Source organism: Castor canadensis, chromosome 13 (genome assembly GCF_047511655.1).
Source record: "Castor canadensis chromosome 13, mCasCan1.hap1v2, whole genome shotgun sequence".
Classification (NCBI taxonomy): domain Eukaryota; kingdom Metazoa; phylum Chordata; class Mammalia; order Rodentia; family Castoridae; genus Castor; species Castor canadensis.
This window is the reverse complement of record NC_133398.1, coordinates 7,994,694-8,014,696: the sequence shown is the minus strand read 5'-3', so window position 1 is coordinate 8,014,696 and position 20,003 is coordinate 7,994,694. Positions and strand designations below refer to the sequence as shown.

General features: G+C 53.5%; 1 protein-coding gene across 2 annotated transcripts in view; it reads right to left on the bottom strand.

Annotated features, from left to right (window-relative positions):
• Positions 1–17,715, bottom strand: part of Eeig1 (estrogen-induced osteoclastogenesis regulator 1) — a 32,716-nt gene extending 15,001 nt beyond the window's left edge. Inside the window, exon 1 of one of the 2 annotated variants that reach the window (XM_074053126.1) lies at positions 17,367–17,715. Coding sequence is in view for 1 of the 2 variants with exons in the window: in XM_020164281.2 (XP_020019870.1) it covers positions 16,700–16,845 (146 nt within the window). In the remaining variant the exon portion in view is untranslated. Of the gene's footprint in view, positions 1–16,699; positions 17,333–17,366 lie in introns of those variants that run through there. The other variant, XM_020164281.2, reaches the window with a different exon arrangement.
• Positions 17,716–20,003: the final 2,288 nt, after the last annotated feature.

Below are 20,003 nucleotides of genomic sequence, written 5' to 3'. Positions count from 1 at the left end.
AGGCAGGATTCCTCTGGAGAGAGGGAGTTGGGCATGTTCAGAAGGGAGGAATGAGGTTCCCAGAACAGGGCAAGGACAATGAGACGAACACAGGCTCAGGCCCGAAGGTGTAGTGAGGAATGTCAAAAAAAGAGGCAGGACTGAGGGTGCCAAGGGACAGCCATGAGACCCTGGTGGGAGCTGGCCAGGTCAGGTTTGTAGAAATCTCAGGGACTTCATTCACTTAAAACTTTTGTTAAGCACCCACTACATGGAGGCACTGCCCAAAGCCCAGAGACATAAGTAGTAAACAAAGCAGACAGATTCCTGCCTTTAAGGGGCTGTGGGTAGGAGACAGACAAAAAAAGGCAAAGGGTGATAAGTGCTATGGAGAAAAGGAACTGGGTAAAGAGGTAGGATGTATGTAGGCATGAGGAAAAGGTGGCCAGGAAAGGTCTTAACGTCAGAGCACAGAACTGAAGGAAATGAGAAAGTGAGTTCCAGAGATACCTGGGGGAAGAGCAACGGAGGTATAAGAAAGAGCAAATGTCCTGAGGTAGGAATACACCTGATATGTGCATACAGGAGCAAGCGGACCAGTGTGGCTGGTACAGAGAAAGCAAGGGGCAGAGTGGTGGGAAGGGAGACTAGCGAGGGACCATGTGGAGGTGTTGAAAACCATGAGCATCCATACACACATATGTGGGAGAGTGGCCACAGCCTTTACTGTTAGGCAGAACAACTGAAATGTAAACAGGGGACTGCTCAATGGCATCAAGGGGCAACTGCTGGAAAGAGAGGAGGGGAAGGGAAGGGAAAGAGGGTGGTCTTGCTCACACCCGTGAAAGATGGCTCCATCTCACCTCCATGAAAAGCAAGATGCAGAAGGATGTTTACAGTATGACACACTTTTATTTTAATAATAATAAAAAAAATAAAAAGGCCCAGAGAAGATCGTTCTAGCCCAAAGGCAAATGTTCACATGCACAGAAAGAACTGGAGAAGCTACGTTGCAAACAAGGGCTGCTTCTGGCCCTGGAGTGTCTCAGGGTAGAACCCAGGACCTCAAGCATGCTAGGTAAGCACTCTACTGCTGCCCTCTCAACCCTTTTCCTTTTTTCTTGAGCCAGAAGACTCAGTTGTGAGTTTTGCTCAAGTGTGCCTAGGCAGAGGACACTGACTCCTCTGGGAATGCTGGAGATTGCAATGCAGTCAGAGATGGAAAAGCCGCCCTGGGAAATAACCCCCAGCACTGTGAGAACACCTCCCCCCACACACATGCCGCTACTGCACCACCATCACACAGCATCAAGAATCCTGAGAACTAAGTGCCACCAGACACACCAGTCCATCCCCTCAATTGACTGGGAATGCTGGGAGGGCAGAGACTGGGCCTGCCAGGGCACCATGGGCCGGCCACGCATAGCAGCACCCAACATATGTCCCCAGTGATCAGAAGCACAGGGAGCCACTGATCTTGGATAGACAAAAAATGTAAAAAATGTAAAATAAATGAGCGGCCATGAAAATAAACTGTAACTAAGATGTGTATTAGGAGAACACACACACACACCCTGCCTGCCCTGCTAATGTGGCGCACAGCACAGCCAGAGAACAGCAACTTTAAAAATGAGAAAACCATAGCCATGTGTGAGGACCTGGGTTCAATCCCCAGCACCAAATAGATCACCAAATCAATAAAATGACAAAACCAAGGCCCACAGGAGATTGTTCCAGCCCAAGAAGGCCCAGAATCTTGGACTCCTAGCTCCTAGACAAGTGGCTTATTCACAGTGGCATGAGGGGACAGAAGGAAGGGGGCAGCTCAGCCAGGTCTGACTATGGTGTAGACCAGGAGTGCCAGGGCCACTTTCTTTGTTTTTGTCCAAGGGTTGTTCTCATAATCAAAATTTACATTTAAAAGGAGAAAAGGGAATGAGGTTAGGAGTGCTGGTTACAAGCAAAAGGGATTTGAACTGATTGAAGGCCAGGGTTCACATTTGCCTTTCCAAGGCACTGCCAAGTGGGGACACCCCATGCAGAGCAGAGGTCCTAGGGTTTCAGGGTGTGCTTCTCAGCTCTCCACTGCCGCTGCCAGGGACAGGTAATTACAGAGAAAGGTTTCATTTTTTAGGTTTGAGATATACAATTAGACTCACAAATCACAATGAGGCAGGCAAGTCCTCCACCTGCTGCAGCTGCTGTGGCCACCACAGAGGCAGAATCCAGCTATTTCTGAGCTTTCCTGAAATAGAGCAGATCATCCCACCAAGCTGCTGTCCTCAGAACCTCCAAACTTCCTCAGACTCTCCTGGCCCCAGGAAGGCCAGCCCAGTGACCTGACAGCCCTCTGGACTGTCCTAGGCAGCCATGTGGGGTGGTGTGGGGACCTAGACCCACATGCTAGGCTAGGCCTCCATGACACTTCCCACAGAGACTTACAGTGGCACCAACTTGGGGTGTGGGCACGTGTATGAACCTTCTGGAGGGCCCTTGGTGCAAATGGAGAGACGGACATTATACAGGAAATGACTGGCAAGCACTGGAGTCTCCAAAGGAAGAGAAGGACCACAAGACCATTCAACAGAACGGAGACAGAGCTGCCAGAGGGCTCTGACGTCAGAGCTGGGACTTCAAGGCTGAGGTCAGTTAGGTGAAAATTAGGAAGGATATTCGGGCAATGGGAACAACACAGAGAAGACCAGAAGGAAGAGGTGGCTCCCAGGAAAGCTGAGAGGTGGCTGAGGGTGGGCTCCAGCTGCAAGTGCCCGGGGAAGCAGCATCTTGGTGATCCTCTACTTTCTGTAAAAGGGTCTTGTGCCGACTGCATAGGCTGTCAAGATGACTACTTTCTCCACCACTCAGCCCAGAAGGGGATGAAAAGAATTCTGCCTTTACCTTGTCTGTTTTGGCCACATCCTCCTAGCATCTGCCCTGCTATGTCTCAGGGCCACCATGCAGATGGGAACCAGAGCTGGCAGAGTGGGACCTGGGCTCTGTGCTCTCCCTGGGTGAGGCCAGCTCTGGAGTGCACTCCCTGGTCTCTGGGCTCACCTTCTGATACCTAACAGTAAAGCAACGCCTGTGCATTGAGCTGTTCTGTAGGATTTGTGTTTTCACACATGACCAAGGGAACTCCCCCAAGGTCCTGAGGCACAAGGTACCACTCTCAATCCCATCCTACAGACAAAGACACTGAGGTACCAAGAGGGACGGTCTAGAGAGGGCTGCATGCTCCTCAAGGCAGCCTGCCACTAAGGCTACCTCTTCCCCTTCCCTGTGTCAGCTGTCCTCTAAAAAGGAAGGCTATCTCAGAGGAGAGAATACTGTCCCCAAGGTTTCTAGCAACCAAAGGCTGCTGAAGACGCCTCGGAGGGTGGCAGGCCAGGCTGAAGTGAGCTACTGAGCTCAGCTTCTCAGAGAAATTTGGGGATCCAGCAGGAGCCACCGGAGTCTGAGCTCCATGGTTCCCCAAAGTCAGCTTGCTGCCATGTCCCCAGCACCTGGCCTGTGCCTAGCAGCACCACTTACCCAGCCAGTGCAGAGACCCAGGGCATTGGCAGCCCAGATCTCTACCATGCTAAGAACAAGGGATTGATGCTGCATGACCTACCTCCTGCCAACTCCAGAGTTGGTGCAAAGATGCACACATAACTAGCATTTATCACAGAAGCATAAGTCTAGGGAAAGTGAGCCCTGGGGACTACTGGGAAAGCCCAGCCCCTGTGACTACCCTATGGCCACTCTCAACATTTCACCTTCCCAGTTGTAAGTGCCCATCAGTACATCCTTCTCACCACCACTGCATACTCAGCATGGGACTCTGGCCTGGCAGGGAGCAGGTGCTCAATGTCATGAACAAAGGGGGTGTGCAGCCTGTCGGAACAGGGGTTCTCAGACTGTAATGAACAGAAACACAGCCACCAGCTTGCCACTGGCAGAAATTCCCAGGCGGCCTTGCAGGAACTACAAATCCCATAGGAGGTCAGGGGTCCATTTTGTGAGGAGTTTGTTCTGTACACTGTGGCATGCTGAGTAGCCACCTGCCAGTAGCATAACCCCAGGTGTGACAACCGAATCTCCAGACCTTGCCAAATCACCTCCAGTTGAGAACCACTGCTAGGAGCTTGAAACAGCTTTTGGGTGATTGTGGTGCAGGGAGCTGGGCATCTGTGTGGGACTCCAGGAACCTCCCAGCCCCAGTTGTGCTATTTCTTAGAAGGCTACTCCCTTGACTCAGCCCCTATGACAAGAGTCACCAGAGCAAACTCCATCACCTGACCCCTCCCCTGCTGCCCAGCCTACCCATCCTCAGCTGTGCCAACTCTAGCTTGAGTCCCCAGGCCTTGGGTTCTGGACGCATGAGCACCCGTACTGATGCAATCTAGGTTCCCAGCTGGTGAGAGCCAGCCCAGGCCAGGAGAGTGAGTCTCTAATAAGGAAACAATTTAAATCGACAACATCTGCCAGTGCTTCCCCAAAGAGAAGAGCACAGCTGCCTTGGGAGGGACCCATCCCAGGGACCAGCCAAGGCATCCATCCAGGGACTGCAGGCCAGAAGGGCCAACGTGGCAGCCCAGAAGTGTCTGGCTCCTGCCAGGAGTTCAGAGCCACGTGCAGGGGAAGCAGCTAGACACAGTTCTGGCACAGCCAGACCCTCCTCCCACAGTGAGGCAGCAAGAAGTTCCTAGAAGCCAAACCACTCATGCCCAACACTGGAGCACTCAGAGGAGCCCTCCCAGAGCTCCAAGTTGCTTTCTCTGCTCTCCTGCCAATGAAAGCCCTAAGAATGGCTTGGAGACTGACACATGGGAGTACAGGCTGGCATCAGTAAGTGAACCAAACAGTGGTCAGCCCTCTGGAGCTTTAGAAACTACAAGATAGACAAGGCGTGAGAGGTGGCCCAGGCCATTCAGGCTTGCTGTGGAAGTGTTAGGGTTAGCAGCTTTAGGGTTAGACATGTCTGGGTTTGAATCCTGACATTCTCCTGCAAAGTAATCTTGAGATTGATCTTCAAAAAACCCAAGGCAGGCAGGTGCCGGATTTCCTGTTTGCAGACACAGGCAAGTAGCTTTCCTGCTCTGACTTCTGCCTAGAACTGGGTTTGTGGGTGGCCTCTGTTTCCTTGGCACCCTCCTGCGTGCCAGGTGCTTTTTAAGCACTAACTTCCTGCTTCCACTTCACAGATCAGGACACTGACTCTCAAGGAGTCAGGAACTTGCTGCAGGTCACAGGAAGTGAGGGGTGGTCTGTAACCCCAGTCCCCATTCTGCAGGATTCCTGAGAAATCTGTCAAGTTAGTGGGGCCATTTTCAGGAAATTGTGGCAGTATGAGTATCTGTCATGCCAGAACCATGGGCCCTGTGTTTTGCGGGCTGACCTTTTACCATAAGTCTCTACACCACAGAAGAGGTGGCTCTGCAACCAGGCTTATGCCAAGTGAGGGACGATCACTGGGTCAGAGTATGGGGTCAACTGGATATGGCTTGAACCTAACTTTCAAGACCATCTGGTTTTGAACTGGGTATGGTGGCACACATCAGTAATCCCAGCACTCAGGAGGTAGAGGTACAAGAGTTAGAGGCCAGCCTGGGCTACACAGAAACACCTTGTCTCAAAAAAAAAAAAAAAAAAAGACCAGTCTGCTGGTGTTGAGCTGGTGTTGGATTGACCAAGGTAGGTCAATCTAAGTAGGAGGGAAGTGGGAAGGTACTCCCAGGAGGCAGGCTCTGCAAAAGTGCTTAAGATCAGCTTTCCGCCTCCTAGGCACTTACTTCGGGTCAGGCACTAAGCCAGAGCTCTCCCTATTGGACCTCTGGAATTCGTAACATATCATGCCCATGTCACAGGCTAGGAACGGAGCACCAGGGTGGGGAAGTCACCTGCCCAAGGTCTCCCAGATGGCCAGCTGAGAGGGCTGTGATTGGAAATCATGGCTATCTGAACCCAGATCTCCAAGCTGAACCCCTATGCTAGGACTGGACCAGGCCAGAGGCCACAGGAATTCAAAGCAAGAAGACACACAGGTGTGAAGCTGGGCTGTGGTAGCAACTTCCTTTCTCAGAACCCATGATTGTAATGCACTCAGAGCTGGGGGCTAGCTCTGCTCAGTGGACTGCCCTTCCTGTAGCTGCAGACTCCCAGCAAGCTACTCGAGAGGCATGGGGAAGCAGAAAGACAGGTCTAAGGCTAGCCTCTATCACTCAATGGACACTTGACCTCCCTCGGCCTCAGTCACTACCCTGTCCCCTATCTCATGGTGTTGCCACAGTGCCTGATACAAACACAATGGGCACCTACTGGATGGGGGACAGGGCCTAGCCCTTCAGAAATATCTGCTGAGAGGAACCACAAGCTCCAGAAAGCATGCAAAGCCCCTGACTCAGTCCCATTCCTCTGAACCATGAATCTGGTCATTTCCCCAGGCCTAGAATTGAACAGGAATGTCCAGGGAAGAGGTCTGGCAGGTGGCCACACATGTGCGGCCAGCTCCTAGCTGACTCAGTCCTGGGTGGTGTTTGATGCAGCAGGGGAGGAAAGAGAGAGGAGGGAGGGATCCCCATTCTCAGGGCCCGGTTCCTCAAATGACTGGGCTCAAGTCATGGGATCACCTCTGTCCTCTGAACTTCCATTCTCCACCCAAATCCATCCTGAGGTCACTCCCTATACACACAGGCTTCCTCTTCTGAGCCTGGGTCTTACAGGTGCAGTGAAAACAGCAAATCTGTTTCCCAGAGTGAAGCTCCTGGATGCAGGGCCTCTGTTGTGCTCACTGCTGCTTCCTATCTGAGGATGGCACCTGACACACAGTTGGTGATCAGTGACTGACAGCTAAATGAGTCCTTGGCACCCCTGCCCCCACAAGGGAAACCCTAAGTCTTCCCTATGGCTCCCTGGACTTTTGAGATGATCATGAAATAAATGGCCACAGTCATTTTTCCTCACAGACTGGTACCGACTCAGACCTGTTTTTCCAGCTGTCCTCAGCAGCTCCCTGAGATTCCAACCACAGGACGAAGGGCTTGGGGTCAGGCAGGACCACAAGGCCCTGACTCACTGGTCTTCATCTCCTCCCTGGACACCTAATTCTCTGCAGACTCACAGACCAATTCTAAGCCAATACTTGCCTCCATCATGCACTTATTCCATAGGCATTTACTGAATACTTAATATGAGCCAGGCTGAGCAGGACATTGGTGATACATCCCAACGTGCCAGGCTTTGGTCTTACCTGCATCCAAGATGGACATGGTTCAAGTTGGACCTCAGTCAGGTCCAACTGTACTATGTGATCCTCTTTAGCCAACACAAACCCCTCAAAAGCCTCCACAGCCCAGGGTCAATATTCTAGCATCCATCAACCCAGGGTTGATCTTCTTTTGGCACATGGGAGACACATCGGTCAAAGGGGCATCCCCAAAGAGAATGTTCAGGGTTGGTGCAGACCAAGTGGTGATGCTCCCTGCTCTGCTGTGCTTACCACTCCTCTAAGATGGATGTGTCTAATGGTTTATTCCTGCTTGTGAGACCCAGGCAGGAGCACAGCCAGAGCAGTGGCCCAGCTCTAAACACACTGATTTCATGGGTGAACCTCAAGAAGAGAGGAAAGAAACAATTCAAGGGAGATAGGAAGGAATATGAACCTTTTCTTTCTGCTCCCAACCCCAGGTCCCCTCCAACCATTAACCTGGATTGATATCAACCGGCCTTCACTGAACACATGCTCTGAGCCAGAGGCTATGATAGGTATATAAGGGCATTCACCCACTGCATGCAGGCACCACAGAGGAACTTATCCCATTTCACACATGAGGAAGGCAAGGCTCAGGGATTCATTCTGGCAAATTCAGGAACCTCTATCCTGCTAAGCCCACACCCCAGGAAGCCCTGCGTGAATTTGCAAGAGGCAGAAGGAAAATCCCCAGCCAGAGAAGACTGCTGGCAGCTGCAAAGATGAGCTATTGCCTCATGAACAAGAATGATACTCATCAGGTTGGGATGGTTCAGGCTGGCTCACCAGAAAAACCCAGGAGAACTCCTCCAGGCTTCCAGGAACCCAAAAAGGTGCCTTATTTTGTCTAAAGGGCTTTGATACCCACCCAGAACTTCCCAGAGGTGTGGGGCATCTCCAGGCTTGTTTCTGACACCTAGATGTACAGCTCCAGATCTTCAGACAGCACACCCATGGAGCTCCCCCTCCTCCATCCCCCCGCCCCCATGCCAAAGCAGAACTTTATAGACTTAGGGCCCCCATCCAGACAGGGTCTCCACCCCAACAAAGATAACCTCACCAGACTTGAACCAGAATGCTTTTGAACTTTATGTAAATGTCATCATATACTCTTGGCTCAGGCTTTCTTTACTCAGTGGTGCTTGTGTGTAGCAGCAGCAGCTTGCTTATTTATCCTTGCTGCTGCAGAGAATACCTCCAGTTTTGCTTTGTTCCATGATGACAGGGCTGGGAAGTTGTCCTTCTCAGCTTTTTACTTGCCATTCTGCAATCTGCAGCCCCAAGCAGTCCACCCCATCACTGCCTTCAGTGGTTCTAACATACAAATCTGACTCTGATTCAATGCCTTTCCAGGTTTCTCAGCTTACTGCCCAAGCCTCTCCCATCAGCCTCCCTACTCCAAGCTCCCTCCAAGACCACTGGCTCTTCCCTGCTCAGCACTCCCACCCTACCCATCCCCCAGCCCAACATCACTTTCTCAGGGCTTGTTTATAGCACTGACTGGATTCATGTGCCACAGGAATTGTCCTGTGGGGGTAGGGACTACATCTCCAGGGCCCAAGTAGGGTTCCAAGACACAGAAGGTGCCCTGGAAATTGTCATGGAGCAACTCAAGGTGGGGAGAGGGTGCAAGCCGCAGGTGTGCTGTCCCCACCTTTGCAGAGCCTAGCCACACAGAGAGGAAGTGGTGGGAGACAAGGGTGCTTCATGTGTGAAGAGGACCCAGATTGCTGCCCTCATGACACTAAGCTGCACACCTCCTCTCTCAGTAGGGTTAACCTGTTTTTAGCTGTCAGGGCCTGGCTGTTTGCTGTGTAGGAAGCCCTCCTTTTCCCATGTGAGCACCCCCACTTGATGGAGGAAGTGAGGCTGTGGTGGGGGGGGGAGGGGGGGTCCCGGGACCCAGCCACAGTCACAGAGCAATCCAGCAGTGCCAGAAGCCTGAGTCACGCCCCAGCTCCTTCTCCTCTACCTGCAGCTTGCTAAAAGCACTGCTACCCCCGACAGGAGGTCCACCCAACCCACCCCTCAGAGGTCTACAGATGGCTCTCAATTGCAGTTGCTGAACCCACAGTGGCACCCAGCTGCCTGGTAAGCAGGCGAGGGCTGTTCCTGACACAGACTGATACCTCTTGCACTGGGCAGGGGAGGGGCTGGGCTTCACAGCTGGCGGTGGCCATGACATAGTCAGCACCAGCATCCACACTGGTGCAGAAGCAAGAGAAAAGTTCCAGCCGGGGCAGTGCCAATCCACAGCAGGAGGCCCAAGTCCAAGATACAATGGAAGTTGTTACTGTCCATGAAGGGTCACAGTCTGAGAAAAGAGCCAGACACACGGATGGGGACTGCAGTACTCTGAGATGAGGGCCACAGGGAGTGAAAAGGTCAAAAGGCCAGGGAAGGCTTCCCAGAAGAGGTGGCTCTTTGGCTGGGCAGGAGTTCAGAGTGGAGAAGCGGGGGAAGGGGCCTGAGCAAGAGGCAGAGAAAATAGCAGATCAAGGAGCAGGATAAGGGTAACCAAGGGTCCCTGGCTCTCTCACTCCTACCCCTGTTGGTCAGCAGGCTGATGGCTAGTGCTTCCATCTTGGAGGGGAAGCTGTCTTCTGCCTGCTAAAGCCAACCCTGAGCTGGCTGTGCAGAGGGTGCCCCAGACAGGACAGTCCAAGCCAACAGGGGTAAGTAAGTACTTGGGTCCCATCCAGAACACACCAGGCCCTGAGCTTAGACACTAAGGCGTGTTCCTTACCGACTCCCATCAGGAGGGAGAAGAACCCTCTCTTAACAGCACCCCATCAATCCTGTCCACAGGTGAGTGCCAGCTGCCATGAGGGATACTATCTGGTCCACCACCGTGACTCAGCCCAGATACAGGAGGACAGACCAGCATATAGTGTCCACTATGGGCCAGATGCTGATCTGGATTGTGTGGCAAATTCTTCTCACCACATCCTCCCCAAAACACTGAGGCAAGAACCAACAGCCTTGCTTCCAGGGAGTTTCAAGGGAAGGTCATGGAGGAGGCTGGGGTCTTAGTCTCTTGCTCAAGAACACAGGTAGTGAATGGCAGGGCTGGGGAGCAGGGGTGGACAAAATAGACAACCTAACAGGCTTAGTGTCCCCTTTCAGGGCTTAACCCCTGAAACAAGCTAGCTGCAGGGGCTAAGGGCTGTCTGCTGCCAGTCAACGTGTCTGGGCAGGGTAGGGGTAGTTCCAGGCCTATATCTAAGACCAAGAGAGGCCCAGAGCAAAAAGACCAAGGGTTTGTAACCACAGCCTGGGATGACAGAAACACCAGTCACGGAGGCTGGGCACATTGAAGCCAATTAGCCAGCAGGCCCTGGGGACAGCTAACAAGTCACAGAGCATATGTAGGTCATAGGGGCAGTCCATGCACTCAGTCCAAAGCACTTGCCAGGAGAGGTGGATAATCTTAGGTCTCTCGCTAAGCAAATTTAATGTCTCTCCCCTACTCATATCTTTCTGAGGCTCCCTGGTGAGATCTGGATAGACACTGAATAACTGCCTGATACCTGACTCCATACCCCAAGTCCCTAGACTCCTAAGGCTTGGTGGCAGACTCAACAGCAGCCATCCTGACACCTAGGTAGGGCCCCCTGAAAACAAGTCAGGACTTCCAGGTATTGAATAAGCAGGGCTCAAAGTTACTTGGGTCCTCAGGCCAGCAACCCCCAGGCAGAACCCACAGGCATTCATGTGGTTGTTACTAAGAAAACCACTTCTCCACTCTGCCACCTCCCCCACCACCACCCAGTAAAGCAGCTCCTGGGGGCAGAACCCAAGCAAGGAAAGGCCTCAGGGAACAGCCTTGGTTCCATGAAGCCAGATCACCCTGGGTCAGGCTGCTGACGGGCTGGCAGGCAGATGACAGGGGTTGCCAGAATGGTACCTGCCAACAGTGTGGCCAGCTGGCAGCAAAGGCCAGGTCCAAGGAGCAGACATGAAGGCCAGGCACAGTTTAAGCAGCTTCAGGCCCCACTTAAGCACAATCTGACATCAAGGGGAACCAGGTGACCTGGTGCCATAGTCTTACTAGCCTGGCCTTGCCCACTCCTCTTGCCAGCAGGACTTCTCTCCACAAGTCTCTCTGCCCCGAGTCTGCGCGTGGAAAGCCTTCCTAGGCGCCCCAGTGACCAGGCTAGCCCAAGTAAACAAAGGACACAGAACATACCCAGGGATCCAGGGTGTGCAGTGGGGTCAAGAGAAGCCCAAGGTACAGCCCATATGAGGAAGCAGCTGCAAAGCCCCTGAGTCAAACACTGCCATACAGCACTGTTGTCAGATCTTCCAATTTAAAAGAAGCTGAAAAATCGCTTCTTGGCCTTTTGGCTAAGATCAAGTGTAAGAAGCTGAAAGTCTGGATTTTTATGTGATCAACAACTAGAACACCATATGGGTCAAAAAAACCCTGGCTACACCTTCAGGATGGGAATCCCACCTGCCTATTCCACCTGCTACCCTCTCCAGTCTATCCCCACTTTTCTCTCTGCCTGACACCAACTAGTCAAGCCAGATGAGCAATGCCTGCCCACGAACTCCAGTAGGCACTGGACAAGGGTAGTTCCCTTACATCTTTTTCATCTGGCAGCTAAAAGAAACCAACCTAGTTGGCAAATCAGGCCATACTGTTCCTCTGCCCCTCATAGGACTCCCAACGCAGGAGCAGTCCAGTCTGGCTACTTTCCATCTTTGTTTACTCCTGCCTCTCTGCCCTCCTCACACCCTAACCCCATCACCCCTTGCCTGGACCTCCAAGAGCAAGTGCTTTCTGACCAGCGGCCTCTCCTCCGAGGGCTCTTCCCCACCTTCCTCTCCTCTAATCTCCCTCAGCCTTCAAGGCTCCCATGCAGCATTCCTTCCTTGGAGAAGTCCTTCCATGTGCCCTATCATGACACAGTGAACTTCATGAGGGCAAGGACTGTTCCCAGTGTAACTGGGTGCTCATTCAACACCTGCCAAAAGAGTGGACAGATGCCTGGACAAAAATGCTTCTCCAGTTGGTCTGCCAGGATCCAGTGAAATCCACAAGGTCCAGCCCAGATCTACCTAGCTCCAAAGTTTCCATTATGTCCATCAGACATACTACCCCCACCCAAGTGGGAGCTCATGGGAACAGGGCTGCCTGGGTTCTGCTCACCTCTAGAAGTCCAGGACCAAGAGAGTCTCAGTCAAGATGGAATATGATCCTGTGCCTGCTAGCCCCTCTCCTCACTCCCTGACATTCCAAGCCTCCAGACCCCTGCTCTAGGCAGGAAAGTACATGTCCTGCCCATCTCAGGGGTCCCCCATATCTCCAAACTCCTGCTCCCCTCAGCCCTAGGGATGGAACTGGGTGTTCCCAGAGCTCCGCACCAAGATATCCCAGAGTGGGCCTCCCATGACAGTAAACTGAAGTGGCATTCCATAGCCTTTTCCAAGGAGGGAAGGTGAAGGACTCGGGGACAGGACTCTAGCCGAATGTGTGGCTTATGTGAGAAAGACCAAGCCAACCCAGTCTCCCTAGGACCTGGGCACAGGGCCTCCAGAGACCCTGCAGAGCTGACTTGTCCAAGGCCTTCCTCCATGATCAAAGAATCCCAAACGACTCTCTAATGACTGTGGAGTAAGCAGCCAGGGCTCTTCAACAGGTTGTCCAAATAAAAATTCTACTGAAGGCCAACTGAGGATTCAAAGCTGCCAAAGAAGCAAAGACAGGGGAAGGGCCTCTCTAATTCAACAGTCTGCTTCTCAGCAAGCCTGGCACTCAAGTACAGATCAGGAGGGGCTCCCACCAAAGTCCCTCCTCTCCTCCTGGCCCAGCTCACCTCCTTTGTGCAAAAATGAGTACTGAAGTATAAGTGACAAAGGCGAGACACAAACCAGAGTCTGCCTCCTATGAAATGACCCTGGCAAGACACTTCTCTTCCCCGTCCTTGGCTGAGAAAATGTTTTCTGCCTTTCTCTCCTCCTTGCTGTGAGGTAAGTCAGTGTTTCCCTCACACTCCCCTCCCCCGGCACCACCAGCCATGTGCAAACTAAAGGACCAGTGCCAGCTGGGAGCAGAGCCCTCTGGGGATGTTTGGGATTCTGCCTGAAGGCTTCCTTGGACAGGTTGACTACTTCCTGACTCACCAGACTTGGATGGGACCTCTGCATCTCTCCCAAGACTATAGGCAAGGACTCTGACAATTGCCCACGGTGCCCCAGGGCTAGCCTGGCCCCAAATCCACAGCAATGGACTTCTGCCCCACCTTATGGGCCCCGGGAGTCTTACCTTGGGCCTCACATGACCCAGCTCAGTGCCTCCAGACTACCCACTTCTGAAGTTTTCTGTACTACCCAATCCACTGACAGGAGACGTTGCAAAGTTCTGGGATGTCACATGGGTCTAGAGCTACTTCTAACCCCCTGCCACCAAGGTAAGATGGCTCTAGAGCTGGACCTAACTGAATAACACTTCAACTCTCCTGACCCCAGTGTCCTCACTCCAAGAGGAGATAATGCTAATACCCTCAGCTCATAGGATGGTTGTGGGGACTCCAAATGCATGCTCCAAATGGTCAAGCGTTTGAGGTGCTCAGCAAGTCCCTAGCACTCAGTAAAGGGCACAATCAAAGGTGGCTTAAACCATAATGATAAAGGAAATAGTTTTCCAATTGCCATTTACCACTTGGTGACCTCCTGCATGTGGCTTCACCTCTCTGGCCTCAGTGCCACTCCAGATGGCAGGGAGGATTAACAGGGATATCATCTGTGAACACTCAATCCAGTGCCTGGCACACAGTATTGGCGCTCAGAACACAGTAGCTGTGAGGATGGCCACTCCATATGGAGGTGTTAGAAAGATAGGCTGAGGAACAACGCGACATGCCACCTGCTCTACATGCTCAAATTGGGTCAGGTGGAGCTGTGTACCCAACTGTTGCCATGGCACCCAACACCCAGGAAAACACACTCCACTAAGAGGGTGGATGCTGCAGGGGTGGGGTCTCAGGCTGTGTCACTCTGACACCACCCATACAGCCAACACCAGGTCTGAGCCACTTCAGAGGAAATCCCCCACCCTGGGTGGGGGGAATGTGCTACTGGATCTGGGCCCAGGATCTAGCCAGGTCCAGTCACCCTAGTCCTATCCCAATTTGTAAACAAGGAGACTTTGGCTGAGGTGGGGTTCCTGGGCTATAGAACAATATGACAGGGGTGTGAGTGTAGGGAGTGGGAACCCAGGAACCCCCATATCCTGGGTAAAGGCCCACAAAAAAGTGGCTTCAGGTCTCAATGTCACTGCTCTCCCTAGCCATACGTGCACAGCAGCACACAGATACCTAGCACCTACTAAGTATCCAGCCTTGGGCCTCAATTTCAGCTCCTGCCTCCTCAGCCCCCTCAGGCTTCATGCAAGATGAAAACTGAAAAGGCTGCTTGGGCTCAGGTGGGTTCAGGGAATTTGAGGTCCCTTGCCAGGAGGAAAAAAGGGAAAACAGCTGAAATCCAGACCATGTGGGCTGAGACCTCGAAATTTCCAGACTTTCCTGGAAGAGGGGACAGACAGGTAGAGCAATGGAAAGACTGACAGGTAGGGTGGCGGTGGCTACAGGGCCTGGGATGCCAGGCAAGATCTTATGCTGGATTATCAATTCCTAGGTTGCATTCAAGGCACTGTCCCCCTTCCCAGCTTACATGCAGGCCCCCTATTCTATGGGGGTGTCCCCTATGACTTGGAGGGACTGGGAGCTGGGCCCCTCCTGCCCACAGTAACCATAACTGCAGCAGCAATTTGGGTAGGCCAGACATGATATCTATCCATTCCCCTCACAACCAAGGGGTGAGTATCACTGCCTCATTTTACAAAAGAGGCTCAGAGGCACGAAAAAGTAAAAAAGTTAAAAGTTCACACTAAGTTTGAATCTAGGTTCCACTGTACAGCAGGGGTTTTTATTGTTGTTTTTGGTACTGGGGTTTGAACTCAGGTGGATGCTCTACCACTTGAGCCATGCCTTCAGCCCTAGGTTCTACAAATCACTCTCTGGGCCTCAGTTTTACCTCTGTAAAATGGGGATAATCCCATGGGACCCCCCCCCAACCTCTATCCCTGAACTACGTGACAAGAGTCAAGAGGTTAAATAAGCAGTGTTTGTAAAACACAGAGCACAATACCCATAATTGCTGGCTCTTTCGATTAGAGGAGTTAGCTCTCTAATCTCTTTGAGAGAGATAGCTCAAAGTCACCCAGCTACTGAGTGACCAGCTCCAGTTCTAAGCACAGACCTCTGAAACCATGGGCCGCTGTGTGGGGTGGCTGCAGGATCACAGGCTTCCCAGGCAACAAGAATTGCCACCACCCCCACTGAAAGGGGCAGCCCTTGTCCAAATTCCTCAGATAAGCAGCTCCCAGTAGAACAGGGAACCAGTGCAGAGAAAAGAACACCACCCTGTCCACATAGGAGATTCCAAAATCTGGGTTAGGCTGAGCAGCTTGACCCCCAGATTCATCCAACAAGTTTCCAAACTGGACAAGTTCAGTTGGCAACTGCCTCCCTGGAAGGTCCCTGGCAAGCCAGCTCCTCTTTCTAGGCCTCAGTTTCTCTATCTATAATACAGAGGTGTAACAGAGACCAGATAAAGAGCAGCACAATGCCGTAGGCCCGGGGCCAGGCCCTGCACCACGTTCTATCTACTGAAACTTCTCTGTAATTCTGACACAGACAACTCTCAGAGACAGCCCAGTTTCCAAAAAAAGAATCATATCTCAGAAAGCCTGGACTCGAACTCCCATTTGTTGGACTCCAAGGATACATTGGGACAGGCCAGGACTGTGTGAACCCAGGTGGGCCCAGTATGCAAAATATGGCCTGGGAACTCAGTCCCAGGGCATAAGCTGGGCAGCTGGACCTGCCAGGATGGGAAACCAAACACAAAACCAAACTCGAGGGCTTCTTTCAGAGAGGGTAGCAGCTTCCAGACAAGGGCATTTGCAATGCAAAGCAGTTCAGCTCCAGCCAGAAGATGCTCACTCAGAGGGGGCTGGGCTGGCCAAAATCTAGCCTGCAACCTCCAGCCAGACCCGGGAGGGGCTGGGCCTTTCCAGCCACGGGGGAGTGCCAGAGAACCTGTGACTGGCCTAGGCGCTAAATCATATGATAGCTCTAGTGGTCAGGTGGGATGCAAGGTAGCCTGGAACATCCCTTCCATCAAGGTGCAAGACCCACTGGGCTCTATATGCGAGTATGCAGAATGGGCCTATTGTGCACGGCAGGTAGGGCTCTAAAACGGGGCTGAGAAAAGACGTCCAACTATCTGGCTGGTCACCTGCACACAGGTGCCTGACATCCTGCCAGTTTGCTCAGGCCCAACTCTGCTCCGTGCAAACCTGCCCCAGACATATACAAACCCGGGGGTCCTCCCGGCCACCAGGGGGGCTTCCACACTTGCCAAGTCTAGATCTCGCTCATCAGCCCCCTCCCCTGCCAGCGCGGATGCCTCAGGACCTACCTTGAGGACAAGCTAACAAAATCCCCGCCATCCAGCAGCCGGACCTTGCAGAAGAGGACCCCGTTCACAAAGGGGACCGCGGTCAGCTCCTCCAGGGTGAAAGTGGTTTGGAATTTGAATTTCTTTTTCTTCATCAAGAAAGCCATGAGCGAGTTCCCTGAGTCTGAAGCCCCGAAGGCCAAAAAAGGCGGCGGGGGTGGGGGGGCAGAAATCCCCAGGATTCCTTTCTCTACACCACACCCCCTCCTCAAAAACACCAGAGCCGGATCCCGCCCAGATGGTGGAGGAGGAGGCGGCGAAGCGGGCGGGGATCTGAGTCCAGAGCCCCAGGTCTGAGCGTCCAGTCCAGTTCGCGAGCCAGCTGGCTTCACCCTCGAGAAGCCGGAGCTCGGAAGGACTCAGAGAGGCCGGGGGCTTCACCGGCATGTAAACAGCTGGGCATGGCCCAGGAGGCAAGAGCAGGGGTGGCAGGCGGCGCGCGAGCGGCGGCACAGGCGGGCAGCATCCCGAGTGGCCGGGCCCGGGGGGAGCTCACGCCGCGCGGCCCGGCGGACCGGTGAGACTGAGCGCAGCCGGCCGACCGGTGAGGTCGAGAGCCGCAACCGGCCCCGCCCCCGCCCCGCTGGCGGCTGGGGGAGGCGCCCTCGCCGCGCTCACTCCCCCGCACCTGGTGCCAGGCGGCCTGCGCAGGTGAGATGGAGGGCACCCCAGAGGCGGCCGGGGATCCGGGAGCTTCTCCGGAGGTGCGGCAGGGACGCTAGGGGCCAGCAACGTCCGGCCGCGGGCCTCCCCGAAGCGGGCACCCCCGGTCGGCCCCGGACAGCTAGGGGTCCGACTCTTCCTCAGTCCTGGGACCCGCACCGCGGGGCCCTGGCGGAGCTGAGGCGCCCTCCGGCCCGGCCGGTGGCTTCCGCCTCGTCCTCCGCCTCTGTTCAGCGCTCGGCGAGCAGCAGCGCTGCCGCTTGCACCGCTGACCCTGCCGCCTGAACCCGAAGCCGAGCGGCGCCGCTCGGAGAATGCCGAGGCCCTGCGCGGCCGCCCGCGGAGCCGCGGCCAAACACGGCAGGGGCGGGGCGCCGGCAGCCCATCCCGCTTGCGATTGGGCATTTCGGCGGGGCGTGCGCGGAGCGCCATTGGCGGACGGAGGCGTAGGGTGGGACTCGCGAAAGCAGAGGCGCCCCGGGGCGTTCGGATTGGTACGCCGTGCAGCCGGGCCCGCCTTCTCCGGCAGGGAGGGGAGGGGCAAGGAGAGGGGCCCCAGCCTGGCAGTGGGAGGTCCGGGGCTGGGGGGTGGGAGCCGGGACTGGCTGGGACCAGAGGAGAGCGCGAGCAGAAAAAGAGAAGAAACAATGACGAGAAACAATCTGAAAACTATGGCTGGAACGGCCTTCCAGGGTCCCGCCAGACTTTAGCTCGTTGAGCACTAAAGCAGGCCCATTTCTTAGAAAACTGACACCCAGAAAGGTGGCCCAAGACCCAAGCAGGTCCTGGTTCTGAGGGGGGGTCTGCTAAGCCGTCGCGACCCGCGAAGTGACTTGGAGCAGTTCATCACGCAGCCTGTGACCCAGCTTGTCTGGTTCCAGGCTGTTATCTAAGCCTTTTGTTGCTTTTCAGTTTGTTGGACATTTATGGCTGGTCTAACTGGCTAGATTAACTTCTCTGGGGCCAGAGAACCCTTTGGGAGCCTTGTCCTTCTCAGACCCTCGGCATTTTGTAGTTTATTTATTCAGTCCTCAAATGTTTAGGGACTCTGGTGGTCTTGCCTTCCTCGACTCCTCCAAGCTTAAGACCAGCTGGAGAAGCAGACAGGGACACAGGCAGCCACAAATCTGGTGGATACGAGCTGTAAAAAGACACACAGGGAGCTGGGGGGAGCTCAGAAGAGGCATCTGGCATGGGAGGATAGGAAGGGGACTCAGATGGGTTCTGGCACAAAACAGCCCAAGCAGAACGCATGTGCTGAGCTAGGTAGGGTGCTCACAGAAAGTTTTGAGCACCTCTGCAGTGTGGTGATTTGAGAAAGGGGCAAAGAGATGAGGCTGGAAAGAGGTAGCAGCCTGGTCCTGCCGTCTCCTACAGCAGAATAAGGAGGGCACTACCAACGTGTTTTGAGCAAAGTGACCTGGCAAGACTCTTTGTGGTAAGATTTCAGGCAATCGGATGAGAAAAGATGGGAAGGTGGGTAAGGGGTCTGTTCCTGTGACCCAGGCAGGAGAGAATGACTACATAGACCTCAGCATGGGGTTACAAGAGACAGGATATTTGAGAGCCATTTGAGCTGGACTTGGAAATGAGTTATGTCAGGACATGTGAACAGGCACTCCGCTTGCTAGGCAGGCGCTCTTACTGATTGAGCCACTTCCACCAGCCAGGACTCCCATTTTCTGAGTTCTTCCAGCCTCCCAGTGAAATGGGTGGTGAGCCATAATTCTCTCATTCGTCCCATAATTTAGAAAATACAGCCATATTGGAGAAAAAATGATAATAGTAGATCTGGTGTTACTATGTATCCCACCTGGTTTTTTGCTTGTTTGTTTGAGACAAGGTCTCTCTTCAGACCCAGGCTGTCCTTGATCTTGGGATCCTCCTGCCTCAGCCTCTTGAGTGCTGAGATTGTAGATGTATACCACCATGCCTGGCCCATGAATCACCTTTTACAGGTAGGGAAGTGGATACCTAGGGGTTTAAATCCTTTAACCCTGAACCCCAGGCTCAGAGTGCAAGGGGTGTGTCTTCACTAAACTTGGGTAGCCCTGCTCCTGTGCTACCTGAACCCAGGAGGGGATTTCAGAGGAGGGAGCCAGCCAAGGGTATCCCAAGGCCTGACTGGCTTCTCAGCTGTGACCTTGAGTAACCTCAGGTCACTTCAACAGGAAGTAAAGTGGGCCTTGCTGCCAGGCTTGGCTCCATTTATCTCTCTGCAACCTGAAGCCTGGGAACCTGGGAAGTTTCCCTTCCCTCCCTTCCCAGATGGTACAGAGAGCTTGGTACCAGGAGTGGCTGGTGAGGCCAGCCTGGGTTAGAATCCAGGCTCTGCTGCATATTGGCAGCGTGTTCAGTTTGGCATACTGAGGTTGGAGATCTTCACATGGGGAGGGGGTACCATACAGCAGGGTGAGGACCACCTGCCTTCGAGTCATTAGAACTGAGTTCTAAATCTGGCTGACATGACACTGACCATTTGTGTTACACCAGCTTTTGTGGAGTTTTACATGTATAGAATGATTTTTTTTTTTTTTTTGTGAGATTGGGGTGTGAACTCAGGGCTTCATGCTTGCAAAGCAGACACTGTACCACTTCAGCC